General features: G+C 42.8%; 1 protein-coding gene across 1 annotated transcript in view; it reads right to left on the bottom strand.

Annotated features, from left to right (window-relative positions):
• Trpm6 (transient receptor potential cation channel subfamily M member 6) overlaps nt 1–15469 on the bottom strand; it is a 140504-nt gene extending 125035 nt beyond the window's left edge. Inside the window, exon 1 of the mRNA XM_032891699.1 lies at nt 15161–15469. Within this exon, the coding sequence (XP_032747590.1) occupies nt 15161–15172 (12 nt within the window). The 5' untranslated portion in view covers nt 15173–15469. The remainder of the gene's footprint in view (nt 1–15160) is intronic.
• Nucleotides 15470–17912: the final 2443 nt, after the last annotated feature.

The following is a 17912-nucleotide window of genomic DNA, read 5'->3' as shown; positions in this document are numbered from 1 at the left end:
ATAAATAGTCATATGTGCACAAACATAAATGCACACATGTGTGTCTACACACACACACACAGAGAGAGAGAGAGAGAGAGAGAGAGAAAGAGAAAGAGAGAGAGAGAGAGACATACACACACATAAGTGGTCACTAAGTCAACAATATAATCAAAAATCCTACACTAACATAGCCTTTCATGTATGCCAAGATGTGATAAAAATTTTTAGCTAAAATAATATTCATAATTGCATAGCTAATACCAATAATTGCTCCATTATGTAGAAGAACAGGCTTTATCTAAAACACTGATTCACAACCTTGGGGATTTCACAGGGGTCATATATCAGATATTCTGCATATGAGATGTTTACATTATGATTTATAACAGTAGCAAAATTACCATTATAAAGTAGCCATAAGGGCTGGAGAGATGGCTCAATGGTTAAGAGCACTGACTGCTCTTCCAGAGGTCCTGAGTTCAAATCCCAGCAACCACATGGTGGCTCAGAACCATCTATAATGGAAACCTGGTGCCCTCTTCTGGTGTGTTTGAAGACAGCTACAGTGTACTCATATATAATAATAAATAAATCTTTAAAAAAAAAAAGAAGTAGCCATGAAATAATTTTGTCTACCTCTGTGTCTCTATCACTGTCTCTATCTCTATCGCTTTCTCTACCTTGCGATTGTGGGTCAGATGGACGCTTTCCACTACTGCTCCAGCACCTGCCTACTGCCCTGAATTTTGCCATGATGGCCATGAACTCATCCTCTGGAACTGTAAACCCCAATAAACATTTTTTCTATAAATTGGTTATGGTCCTTTGTCACAACAGTAAAAAAGTAACCAAGACATAATGAAAAGCACCCACCAAATTTAAGATAGACTGAGAAGTCATAGCATCCTATTGAACACTGCAGAGGGAATACAATCTTGCTGCTACATGATAAATAGGACTATCTCTTTAAAATGGATTTAAAAACGTGGACCTCAAAATTACTGCATCTACATCTATCTGCACTCAAGGAACAGGAACATAAGTCTGTTTAAAAGATTATTTTATAATTGACTGTGTGTTATGCGAGGGTGGGAAGCCCACAAAAACCAGAAAAGGGCATTGGACCCATGGAGCCAGGGTTCTAGGCAGTTATAAGCCACCTAAAGTAGATTCTTGGAACCAAGCAGGGATCCTCTGGAAGAGCAGCAAGTGCTCGTAACAAGTGGACCATCTCCTCAGGCCAGATTATATAAATCTTTCTCTTCCTGGGTAAATAATCCCAGTGGCTATTATTATTCTCCACTAGTAAACTTCTGTGTCCACTCATTTGCAGCACAGAGACGCTCTATCTCCGTTTTAAAAATAATGATTGAGGTTGCCTCAAACACGTGTTGTCAACATAGCAATAAACAAACCGAAAAGATAGCTGTAAATGTTATAATGTCACACACCCTTTAGTTCTTACACCCTTGGTTTCCGTCCTGGAATAGGCTAAAATAGGTTCTGTCAATATTTTAGAGGTGGGTGTTCTCCCAGTGCCAGAGATAAAATGCAGGCTTCACATAGGTCAGGTAGACTTCACATATACTCTACTTCTGAGCTGTCTCCCCAAAACATACCTTCTAATAGGTAATGCCATAAATAGTACAGGATCCACAAAAGACAGCAGATGCTCGTGTGAATCTGACCTGTCCATCTCACTCCTGTGTCAGTTTCCCTTTTAGATCAAAGCTCTGTGTGCTTCAGAGAACATTCTGCCAAAGCTACTCTATGTACTTATAAATATATAACAAAAAAATTTCACATCAATAGGTCTCCCTATGCCTCAATGATTTAACATTAATAATAATGTTAATGATAATCTTACATTTTTGTTGATGGATGCCAATTTCCTTTATACAGAAATCTTCACACAAAGCAAATAACCTACTCATGTAACTCTGTCATTCTTCGTTTTATACAAAATGACCCTGAAAGCATAGCTTTCATGCACATCTGTATTCGTAAAGTCAAAATCTAAGTCAATGCAGATATTTCTACATTGCATGCAGAAATATCTCCATGCAGATTGTCAATTTATAAGTAAAAAACCCAAGGTATACCTTAGTTTATTTCTCTATTGCTGTGATCAAATACCGTCTAAAATCAACTCAGGGAAGAAAAGGCTTCATCACATCTTATATTTCCAGGTAACAAATCATTCACTGAGAGAAACTGGGGCAGGAACTTAAGCAGGTCAGGAACCTGGAAGCAAGAGCTAGAGCAGACACCAAGGACAAGTGCTGCTTACTGGCTTGCTCTCCCTGTTTTGCTCCTACTAACAACTTCCTCTCTTAAACAACCTAGGACCACCTTCCTATCGCTAGCATCACCTACAGTGGTCTGGGCCCTCCCACATCAATAATTAATCAAGAAAATGCCCCCCCACAGACTTGTCTATAGGACACTCTGGTAGAATCAATTAATCCTATGAGGTTCCCACTTCCAAGATGAGTCCAGTTTCTATCAAACTGACACAGAAGCACTAACCAGCACAAGCTGCTAGTAGTTAGGCCGAATTCCTCTTAGAGAATGTCCTCATCATAACGAATTTCAGTGGCTCCCGATTACTAACAACCCTTTGTTATTTAGGTTTGACTTCCGAAAGGATTTTGAAGTGACCAGATAACAAATGAGATACGGGGGAAAAAGTACCATCTTACTGCTAGGAAACTAGCCTCCTTTCACTGCCTTGAATGTTTAGAAGTTTGAATACATCTATAGCAGCACCCTAGAAACATGAGAATATTGAACAACAAAGATAACAGAAGACTTCTCTGAGGAGAGTATTCTGCGCTCAGTAGTTTCTGACCATATATCAACAGAGGTCACGTGCATTGAAGTAGTATAGAAAAGGAGAGGGCAAAGTGCAGTGACCTCTGGTGACAGTGGACTGCTGATAGGCAGTCCACTCATATGTCTGTAATTCAACTAATTGCTTACACAATACATAACTGCTCTCCTTATCAGGTATGAGAAAGAATATAATAGTCTGATTGCTAACTTAGCCTGTCCATCCTTTCCCTACCAAAACTGCTATTCAATTAGGCTCCAGAAGGGCTCCTCTCTGTACCCAGGTGACTATGTTCAAAACTAGGATATTCTCATCCTTACTGAAGATGCACCCTGAATTAAAAAGGGGGGTATTTTTCCTCCTCTCTTTCATCTGTTCTATTGAGTGTGACTTTGCTCCCTCCTAAATCCTGCTCTAAATCTTTATGATTAGTTGTAAAATGTGTTAAATGTACCAGCTGCATTCCCCCATCCCCCTGCTCTCTCTTCCCCAGTTTCCAGGAAGATCTCAATTAAAAGGTAATTGTCAGAAAAGTACAAAGCAGTTGTTGGCTGTAATGGAAGCAGGAATTATGTTTTCTTCTATGCACTTGGTGACCTCTGGATTAAGACTCTTACAACGCATGGCAATTTTTCAAAACTAATGAACCACCATGTCACCCACCTGCTGGTCTCTGGAATCCATTCTCAGAGAAGATATTGTGTACTCTCTGTTCAGCACAATCAACACAAACAGTTGTGTGCCACTGGTTTTTCCAACACCTGGCTCGTTGCTCAGAAAACCCGTGTTCTGCTCCTATCAGCTTATTAAGTTACTAGGTCTCTCAAACAAGAGCAAAAGCAGACCTTCAGTGGTTGCCTTACTTCCCATTCAGTCAAACATTAGGATGTCTAAATCAGCTCATGTATTATCTGCATCTCTGTGTCTATACATCCTCTAACCCAGTCAATCTCTGAATCTATACATCCTCTAACCCAGTCAATCTCTGAATTTATACATCCACTAACCTAGTTAATCTCCATATCTATACATCCTCTAACCTAGTTAATCATCTTTGTATCTATACATCCTCTAACCTAGTTAATCTCTGAATCTATACATCCTCTAACCCAGTCAATCTCCATATCTATACATCCTCTAACCCAGTCAATCTCTGAATCTATACATCCACTAACCTAGTTAATTTCTGTATCTATACATCCTCTAACCTAGTTAATCTCTGAATCTATACATCCTCTAACCTAGTTAATCTCCATATCTATACATCCTCTAAACTAGTTAATCATCTTTGTATCTATACATCCTCTAACCTAATTAATCATCTTTGTATCTAAACATCCTCTAACCTAGTTAATCTCTGTATCTACACATCCTCTAACCTAGTTAATCATCTTGGTGTCTATACATCCTCTAACCTAGTGAATGCCTCTACTTCCCCAGCTAAAGTCACTATTAAATTTCTTGCTGATTGTCTCCCAGACCTTCCTGCCTCTGGTTTTTTTTTCCCCAATCTCAATAAAGCCTCTAGTCTTCGTAGAGTAACTAAGTGTGCGAGTCAGTCTCACCTGACCCACCCGGTGGCTCCGCATGGTCTTGTGAGTATTGGAAGTACTTCACGGTGTTCCGGTCCCACTCACTGCCAACCACATACTGGGTACTCCCCTCCCTGCCTGAGCCTGCATAGTTCACATCCACTCAACTACTTACAAGCCCCTGAGTTCCCGTCCAAGAGTTCTCTTCAGACTATTCTTTGTAGGCTTCTGTCTACTCCTATGCTGTCCAGAATGAACTCTCGATTAAATTCTCTCCTTTGTGCCCTCTTAGCCTCTGTATGCCCACCACACACTGTTGTGTTCTGACCTATTCACACCTACTGTACTCTGCCCACTTGCCGACATTGCTGTGCCCACTATGCCTACCTAGGCTGTATGCAAGCACCTGGTATTGCTTTCTATCTGGCAAAACAAAGGTATATATAAAGGAAAAGAAAATGTATTATAGTTATGTAATTGTATGCAAATATTGTGAGACTCCAGAGGTGATAAACTATTGTCAACACCTCTGAACATCTAGCCAGGGGTTTCTCTGAGGAGACCACAGGATTGTTCCCCGGGGACATAATTTCGAGAGATTCTTTTTCTAGGAGGTTTTCGGGAATTTTCAATAAAGGACACTCCTTGCCTAAACATTTTAATTCAACCCGAACAATCAGGGCCATTAATGGGCTCTTTCTTGCATTTTTTTTAACTCGTAGGGCTTTTCTTTTGTTACATTTTCTAACCCTTCCACCCTGTTCAGTTTTCTGTTTGTTTTTGTTCAGATGCTGGGGGTAAGCACAGAGCTTCATATATGCTGGGCCTTAATTCTACCGCTGGCCTGCTGGGGGCCTTGTGATTTCCCTTTCAAGTTTGTTCAGCCATGTGGACCTGAATTGCAATATCCAGAAACCACACTTAAGACTTGGGTACAGGTCTACATCTGTAACCCCAGCACCAAAGTAGAAAAACTATTTTTCTACAGGGGTAACTGCACTCTCACTAGCCAATCAGTGTGGGTAAAGCCTTGAGCTCCAGGTTTATGGGAGACCCTGTCTTAAAAAGTAAAGTGGAGAACAATAATACATCTGACCTCTGGTTTCTACCCAACACACCATATACCAAATGCACACATACAGGCATACACATGTGCACACACAAACATAAACATATATGTATGCCACATACAAAAAAAAATTAAATAAATACAGTACCTTGAAAACCTTTAGGATTTTAATACCAAGTTTCCCACATTCTGAATAACTAGTTCTCCTAAAAGGCTAGGAGGAAAGGTGCTCTGTGAGAGAGAGGGTGGTCCAGGAAGTGAAGCCTCAGCAGTCGGCCAGTCAGTAGGAGAGCAAGAATGCTGTGACTAACAGAGGTTGGCAGGCGTGAGGTATTCAATAGGCTCAAATTTCCAGGCCCCTGTTTGTTGTTGTTACTGCGGTGTTCAAAGCCCCAGTGCTGTTCTGTGAAGGGTTGACTGCACCCGGGGCCACTCAGGAAGGAAAGAGGGCACCGCCACACAGCACCCCCCTCTGAGAGTCATCCAGCAGCAAACTACAGGACAGCTTCCATTTTCACTGGGCTTTGATCCTTAAGATGTCCCTTCCGTGTTTGATTTCTTGTGACATTGAAAGATGAGAAGAAACACATTCAATCCATAAGGAAGAGACTAACTCAAAAGGGGGATTAAACAGAAAGAACTGCAAGCTTCCTACTCCAGAGGATGCTATTCAGATGCTCATAACATCTTATGATTGTGTTATAAAGAGGAACTTGTCACTCTAGCTGCCCCCAAGTATGATCCCAAACTATTAATAATAATAATAATGGTAGGAGGAGGAGGAGTAATACTAGTAATAATTTAAAGGAACCAACCATCATAGTCTACAAACAGGAATTCAAGTACCTCCTAGAAATGCCCCTGCACCTGCTACACCACAGACCTGCTCTGTGACTGAACCAAGGGGCCCAGTCAGCAACTTGACACTCCCAGCACAAGGACGGGCAGTGAAGGGCTCTTCTGGGCTCCCAGTCCTTCACCCACCAACCCTGCTCTTCAGCTGCATGTTTGCTAAACCTAAGTGGCAGCGGGCAAAACACAACTTCTGTTCTGAACCTTCTCCAAGATAAGAGCTGCCTCTGAGGAACGCTTTCCCACATGGGGGTGGGGGTGGCGGTGGGAGTGGCTGCAAGACACTTGAGAAAGCCACGTACCACACACTGGCTCCTGTAGCTTGCCTCTGTGTTGCCTGAAGGAAGAAGGATCTGGTGTGTAAGTGCCTTAGGTTGGCTTGCTTTGCCGGAAACTGTCCTTAAAATTACACTCATTTTAGGGAGAGTTTTAATTGCAAGATGTTCTGTCCGCAGAAGCCAAGCACATCCCTGCTGTCCTGTAGTCCCGCCCAAACTGAAGACTAAGAAATGAGAATCATTTGAGGCCAAGAGTTCAAGGACAGCCTGAACAAAATAGAGAACTTTGTATTTTTTTTTCCAGTGAAGATTTAAAATCTTCTCTACATAGTCAAAAATACCTCTCTGCTGGGTCTTGGGGTCAATCAGGAAAGATGGCTGATTAGAAAGCACCTTATCTAGCATAGATAAGGTTGCAGATTGAGATTTTGTTTTGTTGTATTTTGTTCAGGAATCCTCCCGAGGCACCCGCTGGCAGTGATGACAAAAGCTGGAAGGGATCAGTGGATACAAGCCAAGTGTCTTGTAGTCAGATGGCCTCTTAGACTGAGATTCATCTAGGAAGAAAAGCATCTCTCAGAGATGATTACAAGGCTCACTTTATAAAACTTCTTGGTCCTCAGATTAGTGGAGGAAGTCTACTTTCTGCAGGAAGAAGAAAGAGGCCTTCAGATTCAAAGTCCAACCCAGCTGGTAAAATAATATTAACAGCAAGGTGACCATCTATTCTGCCCTCTCCAGACACTCAATCTACACAATGCCAAGTATTTAGTCTGTCCTGGAGTACCTGAATGCAATTATTATAGTCTTTCTGTCAATGAGATACTAACTCGATAGAGGGTGAAGAATTTGACCCAACAGTTCATAGAAGTAACCACGGGACTTTCATGTTAGCAATCTGAGCCAGGGTTCATATGTTGGCACTCTGACCTAGCATTCCGATCTGGGCAGTCTGACTCAGGTTTATGCCTTTAGCAATTCAGTATATCATCACTGACTACAGAGCCCGCCACAGTCCAAGCTGAGTGTGGTGGCAAACACTACCGCTTTTCACATTCCTGGACCTAAACTTAAACAATAACATAAATCCCAGGCAGTCAACTCCAAGGACCACCACATACTGTCTTCAGATGAGGTTTCTAGACCATTAACCCCGACCAGTCTACTACAACTTAGGGCTCTGTTACGAACAGTTTCCCCAAATCATGCCTACTTGCCATTCATTATTCTGCCTCTCATTTGAATCCAACATGGGTTTGATGCATTTAATATGTGATTTCCTTCCCCAAATTACCATTTCAAAAATGCTCTGAGGAGCTGGAGAGACGGCTCGGTGGATAAAGCGTTTGCTGTGGAAACATGAGGATGTGAGTTCAGATTCCCTAGAACCCGTGAAAAGGCCGAGGCCCATAGTTCAAAGTTCACCAAACAGCTAGCTTGGAATTCAGCACTGGCAAGAGGAAGTTTGTCTCAAAATGTAAATTGGGAAGCAAGGAGCAGCACCGGAGTTGTCCTCTAACCTCCAAACATACACACACACACACACACACACACACACACACACACACACACACACACACACACACTCACACTCCATTCACAGAACCTTTACTTCAGAAAACTTCCACCTCAAGAATGATGGTTGGGGGTTATGAATGAATAGATCAGTGGTCATGAGCCATTATTCTGTCAGAAGACTTGGGGTCGTTTCCTGGCACCCACATGGTCGCTCACAATGTTCTGTAACTTCAGTTCCCGGAGTACCTTCTAATCTTCACACAAGTACCCGGTACCCACGCGGTGCACATATATACCTCTACACAAGCAAAAAATACTTATATGCATAAAATAAAATAAACCTGGAAGTTTAACAGTAGTGTTTTAAGGTTTTCAAATTAGTTTCTTAAATATTGTTTGAGCACCTGCATCCTGTGAGGACCCTCACATACAAGCATGGAAAATGACCAACACAGTGTGGTTCCTGAGACACACAGAGATGGCAAGAGGGTTGTGGCCACTAGGAATAGCAAATTAACTTTTCCGTGAATATGATTCTGTAGATTTCAGAAGACAACCTAAAGTTTTGGTTCAAATTCACATGCCACAGAAAGGATACAAATACACTGTTTTTTTGTTTGTTTGATTGGTTGGGGTTTTTTTTTTTTTTTTTTTTTAAAAAAAAAAAAAAAACAAAACAGCCATAAGCACACAAAAGATGCTCAAATCATTCGGCTTTAGGGAAATACAAATCCAAACCAGGAGTTCATCTGTGATGGTGAGAGTCAGAAAGTCAGAACACACAGACGTGCAAAGCAAAGCTGGAACTCGCCTGCATGGTTGGTAGGGATGTAAAATGGTGCAGTGGCTTTAGGAGAGAATCTACAGTTTCTCCCAAAGCTGAACTCAGTTTTCCAGAATCTCCCAGCAATTAGACTCCTACACGTCTACCCAGGAGAAATGAAAACAAATCCACTCAAAATCTTGTACACGAATTTTCATAAAAGCATCATTGTATAATCCAAGAAAACAGAAACAATGAATTGTATACCAAATCACTAATAAAAAAAGTTATCACTATATATGCATCCAATGGAATCATGTTTAATAAAACTAAGAAAGGAGGTTCTTGCAAAGGCTGTAACCTGGATAGCCCTGAACACATCCTCATGAGATGAGCTTGTCACAAAGAACCATCAGCAGCGTACAACCCTTTACACTGGTACCAGACTAGGGAGACTTACAGTGTCAGAAGGCAGATTAGTGCTGCTGGGTAATAGAGATTTGGGAGAAGGTGATAACTAGTACCAGTGGGATTCCTTTTGGATACACTGAGTGTTTTAATATTGACTCTGGAAAATGGATTCTAAACTCTGGCACTATACCAAAAGCCATCAAATAAGACAACTCAAGTGAAATATAGATATAATCTATCTCAATAAAAATGTTCATTTATTTTTCTTTAAAAATTGAAAGAACTGAAAAGACAGTTTCGTGGCTAGTCTCCTTGATGTTTAAGTATAAAGGCCTAAGTTCAGATCCCCAAAATCCACATTAAAAAGTGAAATGTGGCTGCTCATGTCTGTAAAACAACCCTGGTGGTAGAGCTGGGGGATTGTGAAGAGAAGGCAGATAGAACCCAGGGGGGTGAGGCTAGCCAGTCTAGCCAAAGCTGCAAGTGTCAGGGTTCAGTGAGAAACCTAATCTCACAGAACAAGTGAAGTAGTACGGATATCTGGCATCAACCTCTGATCTCTGGTCTCTCTGCATGAGCAAGAAGACGGATTCTCACATATACCAAACACATGAATACACTCAGACATACACACATACACACATGTACATGCACATGTGCACACACACACAACACACACACACACACACACACACACACACAATTTTCCTTAAACAATAAAAAAAAAAAAAACGGAACACTAGTGGAAAGAAAGACCTCACCTCAGAAAATAGGCAAAATATGTCAAAATAAATAATAACCTCACAGAGTACAGATCACAGTGCGCTTTATTCAGCCTGGGCAATTAAAGAAAAACTTTTGAGTCAACTAAGACAATGTGAAACTAGAAGATTTCACTTTCAAAAATAATCTGTATTGTTTGCATTTTCTTTAACAAGGAAATGTAGGAGGGAAAAAATATCTGGCAAGAGAAAGCTGGGGCAGAGGGTAGTTGGCAAGACAGAGAGCTTGGATACGCCATGCTTTCAACAGATTCTCAATGCCATCTCGGACTCAAATCATAGTCACCACTCTTATGTCAATAGTGCAACTGAGGTGATTTTTGGGCCCAGAGCAGTAATCATGGCTGCTTTCTGTTGCACGATTTTCTTCAGTGCTAGAATGCCTTTTGCATGCCAGGCAAGTGCTCTAGCACTGAAATACCTCCCCAGGCCTCCTAGTCTCTGCTTCTACTGATAGTATTTCCAAATATTTATCACCGAGATATCTTGATTCTTATTTAGTCCCAACAGAGAGAACTCCATGCAAAGGTAACACAATATGCATTCTGAAAGCAGCCCGTGGTTTTCAGACATGATCTAATTAATCATGAGCAAAATGTTCTGCCCTTCAACAAAATCCATTATGGTTTGTATGGGCAGCTTGAGCTGGTCCTCCCAAGCCAGATGCTAACAACATCTCCCAGGCCTAAGGAGGGTGAACAGAATGGCAAACTCAAACACAAGGCAATGAGCTTTCTCCAGGGTCTCTTAACACATTTGCTATGCAAAGTATTTATCTCTAAGATCTTTGCTTCCGTGGTCAGCTGATTGCTTAAGTTTAAAGAAAAAAAAAAGAGGTAGTGATGGCTATTCCTGGTTGTCAACTTGATGACATCTAGAATGAACTACAGTCCAGAAATGGAGGGCACACTGGTGATCCAGATCCTGAGGCATAGTGGTCAGGAATAGCCAAGGCCCAAGCAAGGAAGTACATGCCTTTAATCCCAGGAGACTAAGGCAAGCAGATCTCTGAGTTCAAGGCCAGCCTGGGGCAGAACAAATTCCAAATCCAAGTACGATGGTATATACCTTTAATCTGGGCCACACCTTCTACTGGAGGCCTACTAAGGATGATGGGAGAAGGGAGATTCACTCTTTTTCACCTGCTTGCACTTGCTTGCCAGCACATCTGTTGGAACCTTCTTCTCCAGGATTCCAGCATGTGCAGAAGACCAGCTGAAACAACGAGCCTGGTGGGACTGAGCAACTGCTAGATTCTTACACTTCCCATTCACAGCCGCCCATGGTTGGGTTAGTTAGGCTGCAGGCTGTAAATCATTACAATAAATTCCCATATATAGAAAGCCATTCCATAAGTGTGTGACTCTAGAGAACCCTGTCTAAGTCAAAAACCATTCATAAGAAGTTACTAGTCCATAACTGGCCAAGTAAAATAAGCACTTTGGGGAAATATAATTCTTCAGTGACCTAGGCTTCGAGTCTGGCAAAAGGAAATTCCATGTTACGTCCGCACACAGTTTAAGGATAGGGCAGAAATTTAAAAAACAAAAACAAAGCAAAACAACCAACAACAAATTCTTGAGATTAAAAAAAAAACGGGATATCTGATGCCCAACTAGCTCTGGGCTATTTCCAGAAACTCTGGAGCCAGCATGAGGCAGAGAATGGCAATGTCTTCCCCTAGTTGCTTCCGCATGGTGCCAACCATTCCAGGCTTCCATGAACTCCATACCTCAGGTCACCAGGGAAATGGAATGCCACCACGTCCTGGCAGGCACCTCGCTGAGCTCTGAGTAAGCATCTTTCCCAGTCACAATGGATTGTAAGCAACTGGAACTATGGCTCAGCAGGCAATATTTGCACAAGCACAAGAGCTGAGTTTGATCCCTAATACTCACATAAGGAGTTAGGCAGTGGTACAGACTTGTTATCTCAACCCCGGGAGGTAGAGACAGGAAGTGCCCTGGACTCCCATACTAGCCAGCATAGCCCAATCAGGCAAACACCAGATCCCAGTGTGAGGCCTTTGTCTCGAAACAAGGACAGCCATCCTGAGGAACAGCAACTGAGGTTAACCCCTGGCCTCCATGTGTGTATCTGCACAGCTGGACCAAACGTAGGACTATGGCCGAAGGAATTGCTGGCCAAACCCTGAGAAAGGATCCAGGCTCCAAGGCAAATTAAATGATTGCTTCTTACTGCTGGAAACTGGTTATGAGACCCTGAAATTGTCTTAAAGTTTTCCTATACTATCCATGACTAAGAACCTCTTCCACAGAAAACAGAAATGCCCAAACTCATCAAGAGTAAAGAAAATAAGTTTCCATAGTGGTAAGTCTGTAATCTACCTAGTGAGAACTTATATCAAAAGACAGAAAGAGTAAGAGTTCATTGTTGGGCTGCCCAAATCAATGGAAAAATTTCCAAAATGCTTTACTGCTACCCCATGCCCACCAGTATCTGTGGATACCACTCAAAATAGAACTCCAGCTGAACTCAGATTACACAATCATACCCAAAGTTTAGGGAAAAAAACCTCATTATGTAGTTTATATGTGCATCTTTCTTTATTGTTTGTTTAATTCTGATACTAGGTCTCACTCTATAGCTGAAGCTAGCAAGGCCTGCTTCCATTCATGATCCTCCTGCCTCTGCCTCCTGAGTGCTCAGGTTATAAGCATGGGTCATGTTTAATTGTGATAAAAAGATACATGATATAATACTTACTATCTTACTTTCTAAGTGTGTGGTTTAATGCTGATACACGTATTCACATAGCTCTGCAGCCATCTCTGGAACTCCTCTGTGCTCCAAAGCTGGGACTTCAGACCCACACGACAGCTCCATCTTGCTGCACCTCCCCATCCCTGGCAATCACCACTCTCCATTTCATTTTTATAACTCTAACATTCTTAAATAGCTCAAAAGTGGAATCATGTATTTGTCTTTAATGACTGGCTCATAACACTTTTTAAAAAGTATTTATTGTATGTATCTGAGTACACTGCAGCTGTCTTCAGACACACCAGAAGAGGGCATCAGATCCCATTACAGAAGGTTGTCAGCCACCATGTCATTGCTGGGAATCGAACTCAAGACCTTCGCAAGAGCAGTCAGTGCTCTTAACCACTGAGCCATCTCCCCAGCCCCTTGGCTCACATCACTTATCATAGTGGCCACAATTCTCATTCATCTGCTAGAATATGCCAATGCTTCCTACCTTCTCAAGGCTGTAAATATTCTGTTGCATACACGCCCATGTCACAGTCCATTCAGAAACTACTTCTATATGGCAAAGGTTCTGAGGCCTAGTGGCACACAAGCTAACAGCTATTGCTTTATAGGGAGGGAAGTAAGGGAAAGATGCTTGGCTGTCTGGCATGTGCACTCTAGGAAAGGTTAAAAAGCCATAGCTGAGACTGAACTCATTGTCCTTTCTCCATCGAGACAATTAAAGTCCTGTTCCTACATTCCTGTGCATCCCCAGGTTCTGAGAGAGGGCTCATCCCATGGTTGGCATTCCACAAACATGACTGAATGAATCTAGAACATGGGAGAAAATGCTGTATATGTGGTCTTAATCTGAGCAAGCACCATATGTATTTGCAAAGATTTTTGCCCCTAGAAACTATTAACAGTGCAATGTAGACAATCAGAATCCTTTTAGGTGAAAAAGAAATGCATAAATTAAGATATGGGTATATGGGGTTGGGGATTTAGCTCAGTGGTAGAGCGCTTGCCTAGGAAGCGCAAGGCCCTGGGTTCGGTCCCCAGCTCCGAAAAAAAAGAGAACCAAAAAAAAAAAAAAAAAGATATGGGTATATATATCTTAAATATATCATAAAATGTATTACATATAAAATAAAATATATGTTATATATTTATGAATATAAAATATCTATCCTAAATATATAATATATTCTATAAATTATATAAATATGTAATATATATTTAGGATATATGTCATCGTTTTAATTTGTGCATTGTGTATATGAAATATCTATGTAGATATACAGATACATATTATATATTCCGAACTATTTGTTCCATCCCATATGGTTACAACCCCCGATGTGTGGAGCAATCCAAAGCAAAGAATAAATTAGTACATCAAGGTCATGTGGCACGTCGTGCAAGTCTGATAACGACAATTTATCCCCAGGTCCCGCAGGGGAAGGAGAGAACCAGTCCCTGAAGCTGTCATCTGCCCTCACACTCACACCATGGCAGCCCACAGGATAGTGCTTCTTTGTAATCTGCACACAGGGACAAAGAAACTAAAGAATGCATTTTCTCTGAGCCGTTAAGACTGATACAGTTCTGCAGAACAAAGCACCACCAGCATGTGTACGACTAGATTATCCCTGCTTTCACTACATCTTGACGTGACTTCAAATCTCAATTCTACTTTCCTCCCTCCGCTTCGTCTTCTCCCCAAAGGAAGGCGGTTGGGGGAATAGTGATGCCATTAGGACTGTATAGAATTATTGTCAGGATGAAATAGTTAAGTCAGGCCTGATGGCGCAGACCTGTTATCTCAGCTACTGAAGATGCTGGCTAGGAATGTAGCCCCGTGATAGACAGCTTGGATACTGAGGGTCATGGGGTCAATTCCCAGTACAGGAGGAAAAGGAACACTCTTACTACTTGTCAAAGGCATTAAGCATTATTCTAAGGCCATATCGCCTGTCATATTGTATCCCATGTCATCTTCGAGTAGTACTTTCCAGTTGCTCCAAATGTGAAAGTTGAAGCTAATACCTAAACTCCCAGGGTTACAGGTGGTGATGGAGCTGAGATGCCAGCCAGTTCGGGCTGCCAGAGAATGTAACCTATCAGCCACCCCGGGTTGAAAAGAGCCAAGGCGTGTGGCAAGCTTGAACTACGCCTGCACACACATCCGGCACAATAGATACTATCATTTCTCACAAAAAGTGTGGAAATAAAGAAAAACCGATAAAGGTGACCGGCAGCTTGTTCCCCGGTTGTCTTACAGGACACCCAGCCAGGCACAGCACCTTCGAAGCGCTGGGCTAGGAGCTGTCACTCTCCGGCACCTCGGAACCTCGATCGGGTGCAGGAGCCCCGCAATAGCAGCGGACCAGAGCCAATGAGAACATCTTCAGGCCGAACTTTTTACCTTGACCTGCATTCTCACCACCACAGGAGCCGAAGCGACAGCGGATTCCTCCCGGACCGGGACACCTCCCAGGACTGGATTCCTCCAGGACTTGGACTCCGGAGACCAGGACTCACACCCGCGCCCTGCCGCCCAGACCCTGGGTTCAGTTTCCGCTCGGCCCTGACCCAGCTCCGGCCCGGTCCCAACTCCCGGAAGAAAGACTGCGGGTCCTGCCCTTCGGGAGGGTCCACGCGGTTGCCAAAACTTCAGCTACGATAATCATGTTCGGGTGGAGACTAGAGGACTTGAAAGCTAGCATTTCGCAAATCCTACCTATTCCAGATCGCAGTTAGATACGCGTGCGCCTGGCTCCACCCACAGCCACCTGGGGCCCTGGGCTTGACCTGTGTGCATAGGAGAGCACTCAGCAGCAGGTCCGGCTTTCATTTTCCAGGCCAGCAACCAAAACACAGTCTGAGCTTTTGACTGTGGAGACAGAAAATCTGGGCTCCACCTTCACGTGGACACTGCCTTTTACAGCCCTGTGGAGTTTTCACAATGCCTTTGGGGCTCTGTTAACTCCTGTGTAGGAAAGACAGGACTCCAAAGAAGTCAGACTGATGATCAGATGCGATGGTCGCTGCCATGAGACAAATCTCAGATTCCTGGGTCAGAGCTTTAGGGGAAGAGACACTCGGTTTATGTTCTTCGTGTTTCTGAAACGCCCACGAATTGCTGAGCATGACAAGAAACTCTTCTGGGCCTCAGTTTACTCATCTATACAGAGAGAGTAATAAAGAAAACCCACCTTCCTCACAGACATTACACTGTGAAAAGAGTTAACGTGCTTTATTTATGAAGTATCATACAAATGCCTTTTGAGATTTCCGTTATTTGGGGGTGGGGGTGGGGGTGGGTTCCTCTCATTAGGCAGCCTCGACTAAGGCTATGGTCAATGATTCCAGATATATCTCTGTGTATTAGAAGAGGTGACGTACGGGAGGCATGATGCTCAGGGGATTACAGATGCTATAACGAACAATACTAGGCATTTATCCCAGACAGGTGACTTTAAATTAGCGACTCCTACTATTATCTCTAGTCTGAATCTTTACCTGATGAGCTCACGCTTGCAGACGGTTCATAAAATTTGCTTCCTCATTTCTCCGTGTGGTTTCAGTGATCTTTCATTATTTTTTTTTTTTTTTGCCTTGTTAGTAAATTAGTATGTTGGGACTTTGTCACTTTGTCTATTAAGAAATGAAAAGTCCTTTCCTCTCTGTTCACCTCCTCGAATTATTAAGGATTCGTAGACATTTAACAGGCACAGATACTCTTAAAAGGCAAACCACAGCCTCTTGGCTTGTTCCTCCACAGATCATCTCTGTCAGCACTCTTCGGAGCCCCAAGGCCCGGAAACTCAAAAATCAGCAGACTCACCTAAAAGACTAAGGATTTGGAATGGAACATGCTGACGTCTCCCAGTGCTCTGTGACTGTTATCTTCTGCTTTAATCTTGTCAGATCAAGGTTCAAGACCCTTTGAATGCAAGGTGAACCGAAATGCTTTGATTTTTCTAATGGGCTAGTTCACAAGATGTGTTGGTACCAGGCTATATGAAAAACACTGCAGGCATTGTCTGTTACCAGGTACGGGGCTGTGGATCACTGTACATACAGCTGGTCCATTCTCCCCAGAGACAAGGTGTGACAGCCAGGAGAGTGACTTTATTAGAAAATCTGGCTCAGCCAGAAGTTGGAAGCCACCAGTCACAAAACCTATCTTTCAGGAAATCTGACTTAGGAGTGTCTTGTAGGAGCCACTCATGGGTGTTTTTGGCTACCAAGTTCCCCGTGGATATGAGATGGGCACAAAGGATGACATCTGATTGGAAGGCCCAGTCACAGACATGCTTTTCTGGTCTGTGGCTCTCAAAAACAAAGGCCATTATTCCTTTGGGCAATTCTTGCCACTGATTAACATGGCCATCTGTGGTTATTGCGAAATGGACAAGTTAGAGGCTGCCTGCCATCTTCTTGCTGTTCATCAAACTCATGGAGAAAATCTGTCTCACGCGACTTGCAGAAGAGTCACCAGGGACTGGTGTTTCACTCAGCAGATCCTCAGACCCTCCCCGGGATTTCTAAGGTAGGGCTGGGGAATCTCTTTCACAGGTCCCTCGATTAGTTAGAAAGATTATCTATAAAAGTATTCTGGCCATAAACACATCTCTGGATATGAAGCTTAAATTACAGAACATTCATTACTTGTCTAGGGGAGACTGATTCAGACCAACAGTTAGTCACGAAGCACAGATTGTTTGTCAAACAATGCTGGGTGCCACAAAAGTCGAAGGTAAATAAGATACTGCTCACCTTCAAAGAGCTCAACCTTATAGGAGGGTGGACAATCAAAACTGAAAGTGCTCCTGGGCCACCATCCACAAGCCCCAGCAATTTAGAGGGCTTCGGTTTCTCCTCCGTTGACCATGACCCCACCCTCTCTTTCTTCCTCTGTCCCTCTTCTCTAGGCTTTTCTTTTGTTCCGTCTGACTCTCTTTTTACTCTGAGATTTCAAAGTTTCAAGCCTTCTAATGAGCATGTGCGTGCGGAAAGTTCCGACATCTGATCTAACAGGTCTTAAGAAGGAGTTTCAACATTAACTCTTAAGTTAATGAGTGTAGTTCTGAGGTGAACAGCTGTTCCCCCTCCCCCCACTGGGAAGGGTGGTGCCCCAGGCACACTTTCTTTTCTTAATGAGTCCCAAATAA

This window comes from Rattus rattus, chromosome 2 (assembly GCF_011064425.1).
Source record: "Rattus rattus isolate New Zealand chromosome 2, Rrattus_CSIRO_v1, whole genome shotgun sequence".
NCBI classification, from domain to species: domain Eukaryota; kingdom Metazoa; phylum Chordata; class Mammalia; order Rodentia; family Muridae; genus Rattus; species Rattus rattus.
This window is presented reverse-complemented; position numbering and strand designations above follow the sequence as displayed.